Raw genomic sequence first — 17,240 nt, 5'->3', positions numbered from 1 at the left:
ATAGGATTAAGAAGATACGTAAAACGAAGTGAGCTATTAGCATATGATTAGCTGATTATTAACTATTATAAATTAAAAATGAATTAATACGATTTTTAAGCAACTTTCTTATATAAAAAAATTATAAAAAGTACCATTTAGTAGTTTAGTAAGCGTGCGTGTGAAAAACGAGGTACTTTTCTACTCTATCCATCCATCTCAAACCCACATACGTCTCTTCTCGTCTTCTCCTCGTGTTACACATGAAAATATGTAGTTTAAATTAGTGAAACTTAGATACAATTGTTGGATCGAAAAATAGACGTCTGAGATTCGTCTACGCTACCATGAGTACTTATGAGTAAATCTGTGAGTAAAATTTTTACTCGTGATGACGTGAACATTCCACTTTTTCACCACTTATTTTCCCGAACAATCTTGCTCTATTGCTGCTGTTGTTCCACCCATGCTGTTACGCCTATATAAGCCAGAGAAGGGGAGAGAGACAACCAGGGGAAGGTGAAGGAAGAGGGCAACATCAAAATCTTCTCAGATTTGTATTTGCTATGAGGATCATCGCCTCCCTCAAGGATAACCCTTATAAATGACACTCCAGCCTGAGCTGTTTTGACGCTTTGACACTCCAGTAGACCTGACATCACGCCTGACGAGAGCTGAATTGGACTATCTACGCAACATTTGTAATTCGGTCCAAGAAAGCCTTCAAATTATGATCCCACGCTACTAAAAAATCATTTTCGCCTATGGCCGAAAATTGATTTTTGCAGGCGACCAACCGCTCTGCCTACGATTAAAGGTCAGTGAAAATCAAAATTTTAGAACCGTTCTGTAAGTCACCCACCTAAAAAACCTAAATTTTCAGGCCGACAAACTTCTTTTGGCATAAAAATAAGAACAGCATATCATCACAGCTCAATGGACAACAGCATCACAGATCAACAGCTCAAGAAGTGAGGGGAATCAAGCCGAGGCCGTCGTCTCCATTGCTGCACCGCCTTTGCCGGCATTGTTGCTCTGCCGAGGTGGCCGGATCTGAAGAGCCGAAGACGACGAGCCCCATTAGATCTAGATGTCGCTGCCCTCCCCCCACTACTGCCGACGTGCCACCCCTTGAATCTGGACAGGGCAGCCACCCTCTCCCCGCACCGTTGCCGTCGGCGAGCCCTCCTAGCCCCACTGCTGCATCCCTTCGCCACTGCCACAGACATGCCCTGTTACTACCAGATCTTGACCTCGCTGCCGCTAGCCTCCTCCCCATCTCCACCGTGTTGTCGGGCCTCCTCCACAGCACCCACCGTGCCACCAGGACGCTTCCCCATTCCCCCACCCTGCTGTTGGTCTCATCCAATTTTCCTCCAGCCAGATCTGGGAGGAGTTGGGAGAGTGGCCACTGCCGCCGCTGGCCCGGGCTTGAGTCCGCCGCCCGTAGCCCACGACCCCGCGGCCCGCGCTCGAGATCTACCGCCAGTGGCCCATGCTCGAGTTTGCCGCCAGTGGCCCTCAACGCCCTGGGTGCGCCGCCGCTAGGAAAGGAGGGAAGAGGGAGCAAGGGAAGAGAGGCTGAGGATAAGGATAAGACATACGGTTGAGAGGAGGAATGTGTTTTTTTAGCGCCTGAGATTTATTTTTTATAGCGACTGGCTACGAGAACCGCTCTTAGGCTCTTAGCCATCCGCCAGTAAAAATCGTGTTATTTTTACAAGTGGCCCTTTTAAGATGATCGCTTGTAAAAGTAAATTTTCACAAGCGGTTTCTAATCAGGGACCTCTGATTGCCCTTTTTACAAGAGTTTCTTATTTTGTCCGCCAAAAGAAAATAAGGTGGAGCCAGGAATAATCATTTTTTAGTAGTGCCACAAGCCACCCTCGACCACGGAGCTTCATCTTCCACACTGCCGAGCTCCGGCGAACGACGGTGGCCGGCCGCCTCTGTCTCCACCATGACCGTCTCCACGCACCTCGCGAGCTTGCCCGTCTCGAGCACCCTGTCGGCGCCGGTGACGGCACACACGCTGACGCCCCACCATGCGTTCCTTTCGGATGGGGAACTATAAAGGCGTTACTATATATTTGTATTCCTTTCGGATGCAGACCCTCTTTAGTGCTCATGATATAGTAGCAGTAGTTCAGGTGTACGTCTTATGGTCTCAGTGTCTGTTATTATACTAATGGTACTGTAGATAATTCTCATTGATTCCTTTATAGTGCCCACAACATTCATATCACTTTTTAAGTGCCCACAGCATTCATCTCACTGATAAACTAAATACCTTCATATCATCCAGAGATCTATCAACCTCCATTACGTACTCGGAGCCAGAAAGCTAACAAGGGTTCAACTGCAGCCAAGTTCCTGAGGCATTAGCTGCGTACTTGCATAGATAGATGTCACTGTAGGTTCCCAATTATGTGTGAGCGTGGCTATCATGGATTAATGACATGTCTACGCCCTGAAATGAGCACCCCAAGTCTACAAGAGCAAGTTTAATACTCCTACGAGGGAATTAATGGGATCCCACACCATAACAAGAAATCCATGTCCTTGTGCATGCAACTGCAAATTAAACCAATACTACAATGAACAACGGTGTTGCTGCTAACAAACAACACTCAATGCCAAATTGCCAATAGTGATGTGATCATGTGAAATACAAAACTTGTCCATGCAATTGCAAACCAATACTACATTAATGAACAACACTGTTGCCTGTATAGCAAGCAACACTCAATGCCAAATTGCCAATGGTGATGTGATCATGTGAAAGACAAAGTGACAAACCCGGGATCCCATTGATTCCCTCATAGGAGTATTAAACTTGCTCTTTGAGACTTGGAGTGTTCACTTCAGAGTGTAGACCTGTCACTAAGGATATGGATTTTTTTTTTCACCTAGGTGCAATCCCACCTAATCATTTACATGTGACTTGAATAGATATGGAAAAATATGAAAGAAAAAAATGATAGTATTGTTCACAATGGCACAAGTCTATACACAATCGAGCAAGCCTAAAATCAATATATAATCAGAAAAACAAAAATAATAAAATTAGACTGTAAACAGTACCTATCTAGCACAAATAGAACTTGTTATTTTCTCGATGTGCATGTTTGCATAGTGGTTTATATCATCTTTATCTACCTTGTCAAATTTTATGAAATATTTATTTAATTACATAGGTGACATAGATACACTATGTTGGATTGCATCTACATGTAAAAAAAATACTTTTCCCGCATGCACAACGACAACCCTCCTGTGTGCACGTTACGCGGAGGTTGTAAATTATTTCCATTTTCACGTCAAAGGATTAATTTTTTAGGTTAATTTGATCGATGCCATTGTGACTTAATCAATTTAAAAAAATATTATTATTATTCACGATATTAATAGGATATGCTACTAACATTTTACAAAATTAAAACCATATATCGTCGTCACGTACTTTTACCTTTTTTTAATTCACTTGAAATGACACGCCAACCTTAGCCATTTTGACACTTAGCCAGACATCATCATCATCCCTGACGAACGGTGAATTGGATTATCTACGCAACATTTGCAATTCGGTCCAAGAAAGCCTTCAAATTACGATCCGACGAGCCGCCCTCGGCGACGGCCTCCCGCACCTTCGCCTTCCACGCCACCGAGCTCCGGCGCACGGCGGCAGCCGCCTCCGTGTCCGCCATGACCGTCTCCACGCACCTCGCGAGCTCGCCCGCCTCGACCACCCTGTCGGCGCCGGTGGCGGCGCGCACGCCGACGCCCCACCCGGCGACGAGCCGCGCGTTCGTGTCCTGGTCCGACCACTGCGGCACCGCCACCATCGGCGCGCCGCACGCCACGGCCTCCAGCGTCGAGTTCCACCCGCAGTGCGTCACGAAGCACCCGACGGCGCCGTGCGACAGCACGCGCACCTGGTCGCACCACTCCACCACCATGCCGCCGCCGTCGCCGTCGCCGTCGCCGTCGTCCCTGTCGTCGCTGCGCACCACCCACAGGTACGGCCGCGCGGTGGCGGCGAGGCCTCGCCGGAGCTCCTCCTTCTGCCGCCTGCTCACCACCGACATGCTCCCGAACGACACGTACACCACCGACCCCGCCGGCTTCGCGTCGAGCCACTCCATGTAGCCCTTCTCGTCGTGCCTGTACAGGTCGTGCGACGCTCTGGCGGCGGCGGCTGCGCCGCCGCCGTCGAGCGAGGTGGCGGCCGGGCCGATGGGTAGGATGTCAAGGTCAGGGAAGGAGGCGGCGAGGACGTCGAGCTCTAGTTCCTCGACGGTGTTGACGAGCACCATCGGCGGCTTGCTGCTGCTCCGGCGATCGATGTCCAGCTGCTCGATCGTCGTCCGGACGCCGTGGAACGCGGCGGCGAGCCTGGTGTCGGCGAGGTCGGTGAAGAAGCTGGGGAGGTCGCGGATCGCCATCGGCGGGAGGCTCGGCATGTCCACCGTGAACTCCGGCTCGCCGGCGTGCTCCGTCACGAGCTCCTCGAGCCCGTGGAGGTAGTGGTAGTACACGGCGAGCATGGTCGCCGGCTGGATCCAGTAGAGCACCCGCGGGATGCCGCGCTCGCGCGCGACGTCGGCCGCCCACCACATCAGGAACGCGTACACGACGCACGTCGCGGGGCGGCCGCGCGCGGCGAGGCGGTCCACCACGCCGGCGAACGCCTCGCGGCCGACGCGCCCGAACGTCTCCGAGTGCCGCCACGCCGCCTCGCCGTCGCTGGCGAACAGCCGGAACCCTTCGTCGTAGCCGTCGGAGTACGGGACGTAGGAGATCCCGCCGCCGCCGGCGTCGGCGTCGTGGACCTCCTCGTCGGGGGCGGCGAGGGACGGGAACATGCGCCGGTGCGCCGACACGGCGACGGACAGGGTGACGTGCGCGCCGGTGGCGCGGGCGAGGCGCGCGGCGAGGGCTCGGGCCGGGTTGATGTGGCCCTGGCCAGGGTACGCGACGACGAGGAAGTGCTGGCGCGCCATGGCCGGAGTTGGGGTAGCTTGTGTTCGCGACAAAGACAAGCTTTGGGTGTTGAGAGATGTAGCCTGCATTGCCTGCCAGTATATATGGCTGTTCTTTTACACCTAAGTGGCCAAGTGTATGCGTGTAAATGTGTGATAAGTAGTTGTGAAAAAATTGATAAGATTTAACAAGATATATCATGATGATTAAATCACTCTGTAAACATATAAATCTAAATTCGATCTATCTCTTCTCTGCTATTATAAAAATTGAAGATGTTTTTGCCGATACTTTGGTACATCATCCATCCGTGTATGAGTCAGTTTTTAAGTTTATTCGCTTTTGAAAATATAGAAGGAATCGTATAAGAAATCTCTTTAAGAAAAACTCACATGCTAATCGGACTCCTAATTGCAGCTCATGACTTTCTAACGAAAAATATATCCAAGCGAATTTAACAAAGTGAATTTCACCTTAATTAACCAATATAACAATAATAAGATTAAAATAATATTCTCCAATTGCAACGCACGAGCATTTTTTTCTAGTAGATAAATAAAATAAAAATAGCAATCCTATTTACGGTCCGAGTTTATTAATTTTATCTATATAATTATCGAATGAATTTACATAAAAATAGCAAATCCTATTTACGGTCCGAGTTTATTATTTTGGTCTATATAATTATAGATTGAATTTACTCTCATATATTTTTATCGACTTATATCATCCTAATAATTATTACCAATTTATTTTCATTTTTTCTATAGGTATTTAAGTTATGCAAATGACTGGTGCGAATGCACTAGACACTAGTGTAGTAAAAAACCTTGTCCATGTGGCTGCATGGTGCATGTTACTAGTACTAGCCAGTAGTATAAAAAGTCACACCTCGTGATCATAAAACACGTGGTTTTAGATATTTAGATGGTTTTCGAACTACAACTTTATCGTTAATTTCTATTGCAAATTACTTTTAGAAACTCGGCTAGTATTATATATGAAAGTAGTATTATTTTGAAATAAATTTAAATGCACGATTTTCCACACTCCAATCAGATTTATGTTTCTTCTTCTTGTTTGAAAGGAAGGACATCTAAACCAATATGTTTTTAACCAGACACCATAACATTCAAGATCTTTATGTAACAACAGTAGGTTTGATGATCTATGAGTGGGGTAACCAATTCTTGAAATAAATTTAAATGTACGAATTTTCATACATCCAATCCAATTTATGTCTCATGTAAAAGAAATGACGTATAAACCAAGATATTGATGTAATTGTAACTTAAAATTCAAGTTTTTTAATATAATGGAATTACATTACATTTTTTGGAAATATTCAACATATTGGTGCAATAATAATACAAGGTTTGATGATCTGTGAGTGGGCCTCGTTAATTTAAGAGCACTCTTAGTTTGTTGTGTGCTTGCATGTCATACTTTTAAAGTTACGTCGGTATTATGAATTTGTGATGCATCCAATGTGTTGCATTTAATTTTATTCTTCCAGTGAGGCTAGTATTTATCAAGCTGGCACCTGTACCTTAAACATCTGTCTGAGCAACCACCCATACCCCACGTTGTCTCTGGAGGCAACACGAGCAAAACCCACAAACGCCACCCCCCATCTCTTCTCCTTCTTTCTGACCACTTCCCGCTTCACCATTATCCAAGCGAGCCAATGAAAATCCGTGCAGCCATAGTGAAGACAACGGCAAGGCTTCTCTAAGCCGAGTTGGGTGGCCACCACAACCCTTAAGCTGGAAGAGGGTGCGGGTCGTATGTGGCTAGATCTGACATCGACGCACCCGATTCATCGCACTCATGGTCGAATCCATCACCCCGGCATCGGGGTTGAGAGCGGCAATGATGAGGCAGCAGGATGTAGAGTGGGTAGCCTTGGAGGCGAGGCAGTGGAATATGGACATGGAAATGAGGCGAACATCTTGGAGGCTCAAAGGCAATGTGCGACCAGTGGCAAGGCGAGGAGGCGATGGGGTGATGCTGCACCCTCTAGACCCTTGGTGAGATGTTGGATGGTGCACTCTCTTCCGTAGCTAGCGTGACAGAAGGGTTGGTGGAGGAGGCGGGGCTGACGACGCCGTGCACTAGATCAATGTTGAGGAAGGGTGGGTGTGCCTATCCCCTTGGAAGATCTAGCTAAAATGATTTCTTTTGGTGGTAGGCCTAAGATGCTGTCAGTGTGATGCATTTGCAACACTAGCATGTGGAGGCAGGAGGGGGGTTGTTGGTACAATGGTGTTTACGTGCTAATGGTGGGAGGCTGGTTGTGGAGCTTGGAGCAGCAGAACATCAGGGTGGCCGACATGTGAAAATCTAGAACGGTCTTGTTGGGGCGACAATGATGATGCCTTTGGGAGTCATTTTCCGTCTTGGGAGCATTGTCAAGACACCTCTCCCTTCCTAACAGGACATCATGATGAAATACTTGGAGTCTCCTAGAGACCAGGAGGGACGGTGGTGGTGCTCCCTATGTTGTATTCTCCTTAGAGACATCATCTAGGAGGACCCATTATCACCAAATCCCGCTTCACACGGTTCTGTGTGAAGCTCTTAAATGGAGGTAGGTTGACGGGTCCATGCACAGGAGAGGGATCTTTTTTTGCTCCCACCCTCTCGGTGTTGGGTGGTATGGTTGTAGCTCCTTATGCTAGCGGCGGCTGGTCACGTACGCTTAGCTATTACCGGTCTAGCGCTAGTCCTTTCCTCAGCTGTGTGTGCAGGCGACGTCGGTGTGTGGTGGTGGTGGTGTATCTATTTTTGTTTTTCCAAATACAACTTTTTAGGGTTTTAGAGTTGTCATTTTTTTCGCTCTATTGAATGAAACATCTGTTGCCTGTTAAAAAAGACAAAATTTGCTATATGACACCGCGATTTCGCGATTTTACCTGTTGGACATAGAAAAATCAATCTTTGGGGAAATACATTATCAAAATATGGTAATTTACTGCTAGACATCATACCTATTAAAATATTAATTTCTAGTTAATAAAATAGAAGAGAGAAACAACGTGAAAGTAAAAAAATACAACTAGACCCACTTGTCATATTGTTTCTCTTCCACTCTAGTGCCAGCAGTGGTACCTTTTTTTTACCTTTAACCATTTCTTCTTTTCGGAATTTTTATAATCATAGATAGGACGTAGTCTTGCTCGATCAGGACCCTAGCTTTATTGCGAGCCAAAACAGCTGCGCTATTCTGTCTTTATTAACCACTTGGCTCAGCAATATCACAAGCCACCCAGCCATTTACAAACTCTGGGAGGGGGTCCAACCATATAGCAGATTGACCCAGGTCCCAGCTCCTTCCCACTTGGGCTAAATTATGAGCACACAAATTACAAAGATCTAGAAATAAAAGAGATATCAACCCTGAAAACTCTAACTGGGGCCGTGTTTAGTTGCAAAGTTTTTCTTTAAACTTTCAACTTTTCCACCACATCAAAACTTTTCTACACACATAAACTTCAAACTTTTCCGTCACATCGTTCTAATTTCTTCCAAACTTCCAATTTTAGCATGAACTAAACATACCTAGATGAGAAGCTTTTATTTCTCGGAAAATAGGGTTGCCCGTTGCTTGATCATAGTCCTGACTCCTGCTTTTTCAGCGCCGTGACCAGCAATGCCGAATCGGATTCAATTCCAATATCAACTATAAGGGCTGGTAGTACTGGCACAGCGAGGCATGCATGGTTCAGCTTCGGCACACAATGCATCATGTACTGGTTCCATTCGTCCTGTCCCAGCAAAGCATACAGCATCCACTATGATCACGTCCCACAAAACCCCATCCTCCAACTTTCGTTGCTTCCAACTTCCTGGTAGGAATCATCAAAGTTTAAGCTTCAGGTTCCCCTCCGAAGGTTGTGACGAGCTTACAGTCTCATCTTTTTCGCTTATATTTATACTTATCAGCCAAAATTTAAATTTTTAACCTTGAATTTGAAGTTGATTTTGGGATTTTTTTTCATCGAAGTTTATTTTAATTTCAGTTTTTGCTTTTAAATCATTATTAAGAACATGTATATAAAAATTTTATTCATAAATTATTTCTCGTTTGCAAATATGATATTTGTCTTATTTCCAAATAAACAAAACGATGGGACCTTAATCTCCCTCACCATTGATTTAGTTCGATGTACCATGTGCTCAGATTTGTAATTACAACACTGCATGTGTTAATATAAAAGAAACAATTCGGAGTCGGTTAGGTGAAAACTGGTACAGGTTAATTCAAATGCGAGGCCACGTCGGCATCATGGGTGGGCGGGCGTCCTCGCCAGTCGCCACTGAAGACCGAACGCGTGCAGCGGGCGGAGAGATGAGATATTAGAGACTAGGATTTGGATCAGGTGCAGTTTCATCGTCGGATACATATCGAACGGCCTGGATCGAGCAGCTACTGTAGCGCAGGATACTGTTCACATAGCTACTGTAGCTTTAGATTTGGACCGTTGATTATAAAAATGGACGCTCCACGTTGTGTGCAGTTGCTAACGTTGTGACTGCACCTGATCCCAATTCTAGAGACTATTCAGTTCACAGGATTTTCAAATCACAGAAATAGAAAAAACGTAGGAATAATGTAGGAATGCACGTACAAAACAAAGGATTGGAACACATGAATTTTTCCTACATTTAGCTAAACAAAAGAGGATGGAGTGAATGTTTTTATTCCTATGGAATTAGTACATTTGGAGGATTTGTGGAGGATTGGCATAGTGTTCCTATGAAAAATTTTCCTTTGAATCCTAGAAACCGAATGAATGAATAGTGCTTATTCCAAAGGAATTGAGTTTCCTTTAGGAATCCTTCAAAACGAATATGCCAAGTGGGTTTAGGGATTTTTTTTTGGTCTTTCATGTCATTTTTCTCTCCTATTTAACTAGTAGGAATTAATATTTTAATATATGTTGTGTCCACTGTCAATTGTATTCCCCAGGGATCACTTTTTCCATGCCCGTTGGAATGTTGGATCATCAATATCCAATGTCCAGTTGATATACTACTCCGGCCCTGTTTGAATTGAGGAATATTTTTTAACCCTCCCTCAAATAGCCTAAACAGCCTAAAAAGATCTAAAAGGGTGAGCTATTTTAGGGCTATTTGGAAATAACCCACCCAAAAAAACTATCCCACCCAAGATGTGCTAATTGGGGTTATTTCAGATGAGGCCCACTGAAAAAAGTGTTTTTTTCTCTCTATCTCTCTCCATGTGAAGGTACATTAAAGGTTAAAAAGCTCTTAAAATAACCCTTGGATCCAAACAACTTAGAACTATATCTATGTACTTAAAAAATAGCTTTCAAAATAACTCTTGGTTAGTTCTCCAAACAGAACCTCCGTCCCATAGAAAGATAACTCTAGCTATAAATCTGGACACATTTCATAAAAACTAATCATAGCTACGATTTATAGGACGGAGGGGTGGATGATATGTGCATTCAATAGGTAGAGGACAAAAAATTGATATAGATGGAACAAAAGTTGGCCTGAGATATGATATGCTCATTTTGGCATGGCTCTGGCCTGTAGATTTTTGTTTAAAAAAGACTTTATAAAATTAAAGTTGCTTGATTCTCTTATTTTAATCTATGGATAAAATGTCTCACGTAACAACCTTAATCTAACGGTAGCTCTAACTTCAAGATTTTTTTTAGTAGACTATGTACATCTGATGATTAATATGGATATTTTTTATTAAGAAACAGTCTATTTTACTCCATGAAATATTTCATCGGATCTAAATGATCTATGGACTCATTTTAAACCCTAAATTATTAAAAATGATTCACTTTACCCGAGCCACATTGAAATAGCGAGGAGGAAGATAAGGCCTAGTCGCGGACATCAACTCGTGGAGACGTAATCGGTGGATCTTAGTCGGCGTGTTAGCTGTTAGAACATCTAACCTGCTTCCCATTATAATTAATGTGATACTTTTCAAATATACACATATAAACTGGAGTAAGTTATTACTCGAACCTAAACCAGTATAAGAATCTTTCTCTTTGTCTCCTTACAACAATTTTGCGTATATCTTGGTGCCGATGATTCCATACTCTACAAATATCGTTGTCGGATATAACCCGTCGCCTTAAACAATAGGAAAAAATAAGAAAAATATTAAAAGGTACTCATGCAGGTGTCGATGCTACAAACTTTCAATGCAAAATACCACTTATATATAGAGAAACAAAAATGAGAAAGTGTTAGGAAGTAAAGTGAACCCTTTTTAATGCTTTTGGATGGAGGGTTAATGTTTCCCGATAAATAGATCAGAGAAGTAAAATGGACCATTTTTTTCATTAAGACATAAGTATACGAATTGAAGTAGCCTAGCGTTTTCAGTCCGGCACTTATGGTCCATGTGAAAAAATAAATATACCCCGCGTGGAGGGGGCTGGTTATGATTTGTTAAAAATTGTTGTTGTTCACTCAATAAGTAAAATAAATAGTCCCTCCTTTTTGCTTGCAGTTAAATATAGACCATGATACTTAAAAAATTAATTTATGAATAAAACTTTTATACAACGATTTAAAAGCTAATATAAAAAATAAATTATGATAAAAATTTAAAATCAACTTAAAATTAAGATTTAAAAATTTCAATTTTGGTTTAGATGAATAAGCTGAAAAACAAACGGTAGAAGTCTACTAACAGATGTTTTTTAACGAACAGCACTAGATAGTGTTGTTCATTGAATAGAGTAGGAAAATATTACAAGACTAGCACTCAAGAAAACAATAGCCAGGAACGAAAAAAGAAAACATCACCATCACGCACTGACAGCGCCTACACACAACCCAGGAGAGGCTAGCACCGGGCCAGCCGTCACTAAGCATGACCGACCGCCGCTAGACCAACAACGAAGTTATAGTCGGTCCGCCCAAAACCAAACCCTAACAGACAAGCACCACACTCAACTCTATCCACGCCTTTGGGATTGAAGGAGAGAGGGTGAGAGAGAAGAATAGAACCGCTATCCCCCACAAGACCCGCCAACATGGTCAATTTGCAAAAGCTAGGGTGCCGCTGCAAGAGGACGAACATCTAGAGAGATCACACACAAGTTATCGGAGAGACGTTTTGACTAGGGGGCCTCCTAGATGATGTCTCTAGGGAGAAAAGCGACGATAAGTACCACCACCGCCGTTCGTCGAGGTCTCAAAGAGAACTAGGAGAACTTTCTGCTCGACAGCCCCACTAGAGGAAGAGGGACAACTCGACAACGCCCCCAGAAGGCCGGAGAACGACACTCGGAATGTCGTCGTTGACGGTCCAGCAAGGCCGGGCTAGGTTTTCACCTACTGCCCATCCCCTGTCATCCGAAGCTATCACTCCATCGCTCCACCACCCGTCATCCTTCGATAGTGCGTGGACACTATTGAACCGACCCCCCTGCTGGCCAACCTCCGCATGCCTATGTTCCATACCCACCATCACCGGCTTCCCTGCTGCCACGACGCTAGCCTCCCTGCCGTCGCCGCGTTGACCTCCCACGCTGTCGGTCGGGCCGACATCCCTTCCGTCGCCCACACCAACCTCTAGGCACCAACCGTGTTGGCCTCTCGCAGCTATCACTGACTCTCCCACGGCCGCTACCGCTGTCGTGTTTCTACCGCGCCGCTCGGCCATATCTGTCGCAGGGTTCCGCAGGATCGCTCACCGCACCGGCCACCCGCCACCGTCGGTCATGCCTCCTCCTCGCGCTCACCGACCGCTCCTTTGCAGCCTCCCGGCGAAGACGCCGCTGGGACGTCGAAGCCGGCTGAGGGGGGTGGATCCGGCCGCCTTGCCCCGATCCCCTCTGCCTCGAGCCGCCTCATGCTACCTCCACTTCCATCGTCGACAAGTCCACACCGGTGACCGAGTTCTGAACCCGGGCTAGAGGCATTAGATCTGGCCGGCCCCACCGTTGTTGAGCTCGCCTGGGAGAAGTGAGGATGTGGGAGCAACCGCCTCGTAGCCTGTGCGTATCTGCCACCGCACCGCCATGACAGCCTCGCCGCACGCCGCCATCTTGCTCAGCCTTACAATGCGCATGCGCCACCGCACCGTCTCTCTCGCACAAGGGATAGCTCGCCAACGAGAAAAGACCTCACCACGACTATCATGGCTCACCGCGCGGTTGTCCAGCGACTTACTCCGACAACGGCGAGGTGGATGGCCGAGGGAGGGGTGCCGCAGCGACAGCTAGGGTTTTTTTAGCCCCAAGCCACCCGCGCGGGGAACAACTCGTGGGAGCGTGGAAAGGTTCGCCCATAGGCCCTGCTGACAAATTTACTTGACTTACTGTTTCTTCTTATTTTCTAGTCATCCAACCTTCAACAATAAAATCTACTTCCTCCGTCCCAAAATATAAGTATTTTTGACTATGACACGGTCTCCGAGATGCTATTTTAACCAACAATATCTATAAAAGTAAGATATTTTAAATAAAACGAGTTGCATATTATGATAGTTTATTTAATGATAAATCTAGCAACATCAATTTTACATGATTGATATTTTTTATATTTTTGCTATTAATAGTTAAAGTTTAAAATGTTTGACTTGTTACTATGCTAAAAATGCTTATATTTTTGGACAGAGGGAGTATGTCAGCTACTTTGATAATGCAACATTGAAAACTATATTTGGCTGACACACACAAGCAGCCAAACCAAACAAAGATTATGACGATCCAACTCTTCGTTTGACAGTCAAAAAAAAAGAAAGAAAAGATAATTTTCTGGAGTAAGTGAGTACTACAGTCTACAGGTACAACTGTGCGAGTGAGTACTTCTTTATGGATAAAGAGATTGGCATGTGACGAGTAGATGAGTACGAGTACAATCTCGTCAGAACACGCAATTGTTCACCGTACCAAACACTTGGAGTTGGTGAGAAGTATTTGTGTCTGTGTTTAATTAATATACGTTGAGATCACGGCGACCGGCGGTGGTGGTTGGCTCGATTGATACTACTCCATCTGACATCGTAGTTATATGAACTGGTGCTTGTTTAAATTATATGTCAAATTTGATTTTGGATTTATATATTTTGAATGAAGGGAGTAGTACCGCGTGGTTCATTTTAATATGGCACGGGTACGCAGCACAAAAGGATCTACCTTTGCCCACCCAGGTTGAGGCATTTTCCAATTTCCAATTATCTTTTTTTAAAAAACAATTTCCAATTATCTTCAGGTTTATTTACCCGATGTTCTGGTTCATTGCCTGACGTGTACGTGGATGCTTTGCCCTCACCCGTTCACATGCCATGATTTTTTTTTCATTCCCTACCTACACGAAGCTCAAAACAAATCTCACTAGCACAAAAAATCGTTTTCCCAAGCAACAAAAAATCATTTTTTTAGGTGGAGAAAGGCCTGCCTGTAAGCACAAGTTTTCGCAGGAGGCATCTCCATCTTCGCAGGCGCCATAGCCACCCGCTTGCAAAAATATTTTGGGCGAATAAAAAAAAATTGACACCACCCCAACCTCACGCGCGCCCGCCCTACCCACCTCTATCTAGGGGTGAAAACGGAGCGGATTCGATCGGATAGTGCTGATACCATATCCTAAACCATATTTTTTAAGCGAATTCGAAGCGGGTATGGATGCGGATGCGGAGCGGATTGTTTCGGATGTCGGAAATAGTGCGCAATCAGTTCGAAAACGGATTAAATTTATCGGATGTTACATGTATATGCAATCAATGCAACATCGAGTTAGCAATCCAAGGAACAATAATACAATAATCAATAAATGACCCATCGTAATAATTATACGATTAAGTGCTAAACAACATGAATACATGATGTCCATAATATAAAAAATATAGCTACATGCGACGATAAAAGCCTTAGACTAAAATATCTATGTTTTTTTTGAGAATTACACAGTACAACGCAGACACTCACAACACACGCGCACTCACCCCTATGAACACACGCACACAAACCCTACCCCTATGAGCATATTCGAAGATTGGGCTGGCAAATCCTGGAGAGATTGACAGAGTTACCACAGGAGCCGGGTACGTCGCCTACCACTGAAAGGACAACACCGTTAAATCATGGAAAGTTCGACCACTGAAAGGACAACACCGTTAAATCATGGAAAATTCGCTCCCATGGGGAGTCGAACCCAGGACCTCAGGTGCTACTGAAGCTCTTTTAACCACTAGGCTACATGCCCTTTTGTCTAAAAAATCTATGTTAATTGATGAATTTGGGCATTGGATATACCAACTTATGTTATATGCAATAGATAGAGTGGTTATATATGTTGATAATTTCGGATTATCTGACAAACGGCTTATCGGATAATCCGACAAAAATGTCGGATAATCCGCATCCGCCATATTTTAGAGATACCATATCCGCATCCGCATCCGCCTCATACTATCCTCATTCGTATGCGACAGATTTCTAAAAACCCATACCATATCCTCGTTTTGGAGCGGAGCGGATGGGATATTATCCGATCCGTTTTTACAGACGGATCTCTTAAGAGGTCCGCCTGCAAAAATAAAGGTATTTTTGCAGGCAGATCTCTCCTACGAAAATCTATTTTCGCAGGCGGACGATAATCTCGCCCACGGTTGTCATTTTCATAGGCAGCCATTTAGCTCTGAGAGGCCTACCCGCATGGAAAAAAATGTCATCGTCTATAAAAATGGTTTTTTAAGTAGTGTCTAACTGTTCAAATTACATAAAATGATATAGTCTTCCTCTATTTTTAATATATAACGTGATTGACTTTTTAATATATGTTTGACCATTCGTCTTATTAAAAAAATATGTAATTATTATTTATTTTGTTGTGACTTGATTTATTATCAAATGTTATTTGGGCGTAACTTTTTTATAAAAATTTACCAAAAAGTTAACGATGTCATATATATATATATATATATATATATATATATATATATATATATATATATATATATATATATATATATATATATATATATATATATATATATATATATATATATATATATACACACACACACACACACACACACACACACACATAAAAAACGAAGGTAGTACTAAAGTTTTTTTTTATGAGAGTTCATCGATAGATGTACAGCAAAATCGTGTTGGATATATGGTTTCGGTCGGTACATAAGTTTATGACAAACAAATGGTGAAGGCCTAAGATCCATAGGAGTAGTGGGCTGCTCTCCTCCTTCCAGCCCAGCAAAGAAAGAGGTTCGGCGCAGCATCACGGTCGTCGGCTGCCCCAACCAGGCCCAGTGGAAGCCACCGCCGCCGCCGGAGAAGACGAGTCCCGGGCGGGCGCAGGACATGGCGCCGGCGTGTTCACCGTGGGCGTCGCCGGCGATCGAGTTCTCTGTCCCGGCTATCTTTGCGCGCCACCCACTGGTAGTGCTCTTGCCGCTTGCTCACCGCCGGCGTGCTCCGGAATGACACGTCGTGTTTGTAACAGGCCCAGTGTGGATAGACATAGGTAAATTCACTTTGATTGAACGAACTTTTATAGCAGACTCCCACTCATGAGGCCCAGTTTAGTTTCCAAAAAGTATTTTCTAAAAACATCACATCAAATCTTTAAACACATGTATAGAGCATTAACTATAGATAAAAACAAAAAACTAATTGCACAGTTTGCATGGAAATCGCAAGATGGATCTTTTGAGCCTAATTAGTCCATGATTAACCATAAGTGCTATAGTAGCCCACATGTATTAATGATGGATTAATTAGGCTCAAAAGATCCATCTCGCGGTTTCCAGACGAGTTATGAAATTAGCCTTTTTATTTGTATCCGAAAACCCCTTCCAACATCCGATCAAACGTCCGATGTAATACCAAAAAATTTCTTTCCGCAAAGTAAACAGGGCCTAAATTTAGCCCATGTGCAGGCCAGGCCACCAGCCCACCACTCCCACTGTTGTTCGTTCGTTCCTCGCGCTATCAGAGCAATAAGTTTAATAGTATAACCCAATGTTAGTTCCAATTCATCAATCTAATAGTCTATTAATGCAATAGTTGGTTACTATACTATTAATATATTAATATATGATCCCATCTATCATACACACATTGCGTTTTGAAGTCTGTGCTATAGCTGGATACAGATCTATAGCCCGCTACTCTTCTGTCTTTTCTTTTATCTTTTTAAAATATATTTATAGCCCTGCTATTGTACGTGCTCTTTTATCTTTTTAAAACATATTTATAGCCCTACTATTATACGTGCTCTTTTATCTTTTTAAAAAATATTTA

The 17,240-nt window shown here is 44.0% G+C and overlaps 1 protein-coding gene across 1 annotated transcript; it reads right to left on the bottom strand.

The window, feature by feature from the left end:
* Positions 1 to 3,345: 3,345 nt before the first annotated feature.
* Positions 3,346 to 5,259, bottom strand: LOC4328664 (cyanidin 3-O-rutinoside 5-O-glucosyltransferase). The gene has a single exon (XM_015767494.3). It carries the CDS (start codon positions 5,049 to 5,051, stop codon positions 3,546 to 3,548), a length of 1,506 nt encoding a protein of 501 aa, XP_015622980.1. The 5' UTR covers positions 5,052 to 5,259; the 3' UTR covers positions 3,346 to 3,545.
* Between the last annotated feature and the right edge of the window lie 11,981 nt (positions 5,260 to 17,240).

Source organism: Oryza sativa, chromosome 2 (genome assembly GCF_034140825.1).
Source record: "Oryza sativa Japonica Group chromosome 2, ASM3414082v1".
Lineage (NCBI taxonomy): Eukaryota > Viridiplantae > Streptophyta > Magnoliopsida > Poales > Poaceae > Oryza > Oryza sativa.
The sequence above is the reverse complement of the archived record's forward strand: the minus strand, read 5'-3'. Positions and strand labels throughout refer to the sequence as shown.

Bases quoted from the DNA above. Each gene is read 5' to 3' on its own strand.
- LOC4328664 (XM_015767494.3), bottom strand. From the start codon at position 5,051: ATGCAGGCTACATCTCTCAACACCCAAAGCTTGTCTTTGTCGCGAACA.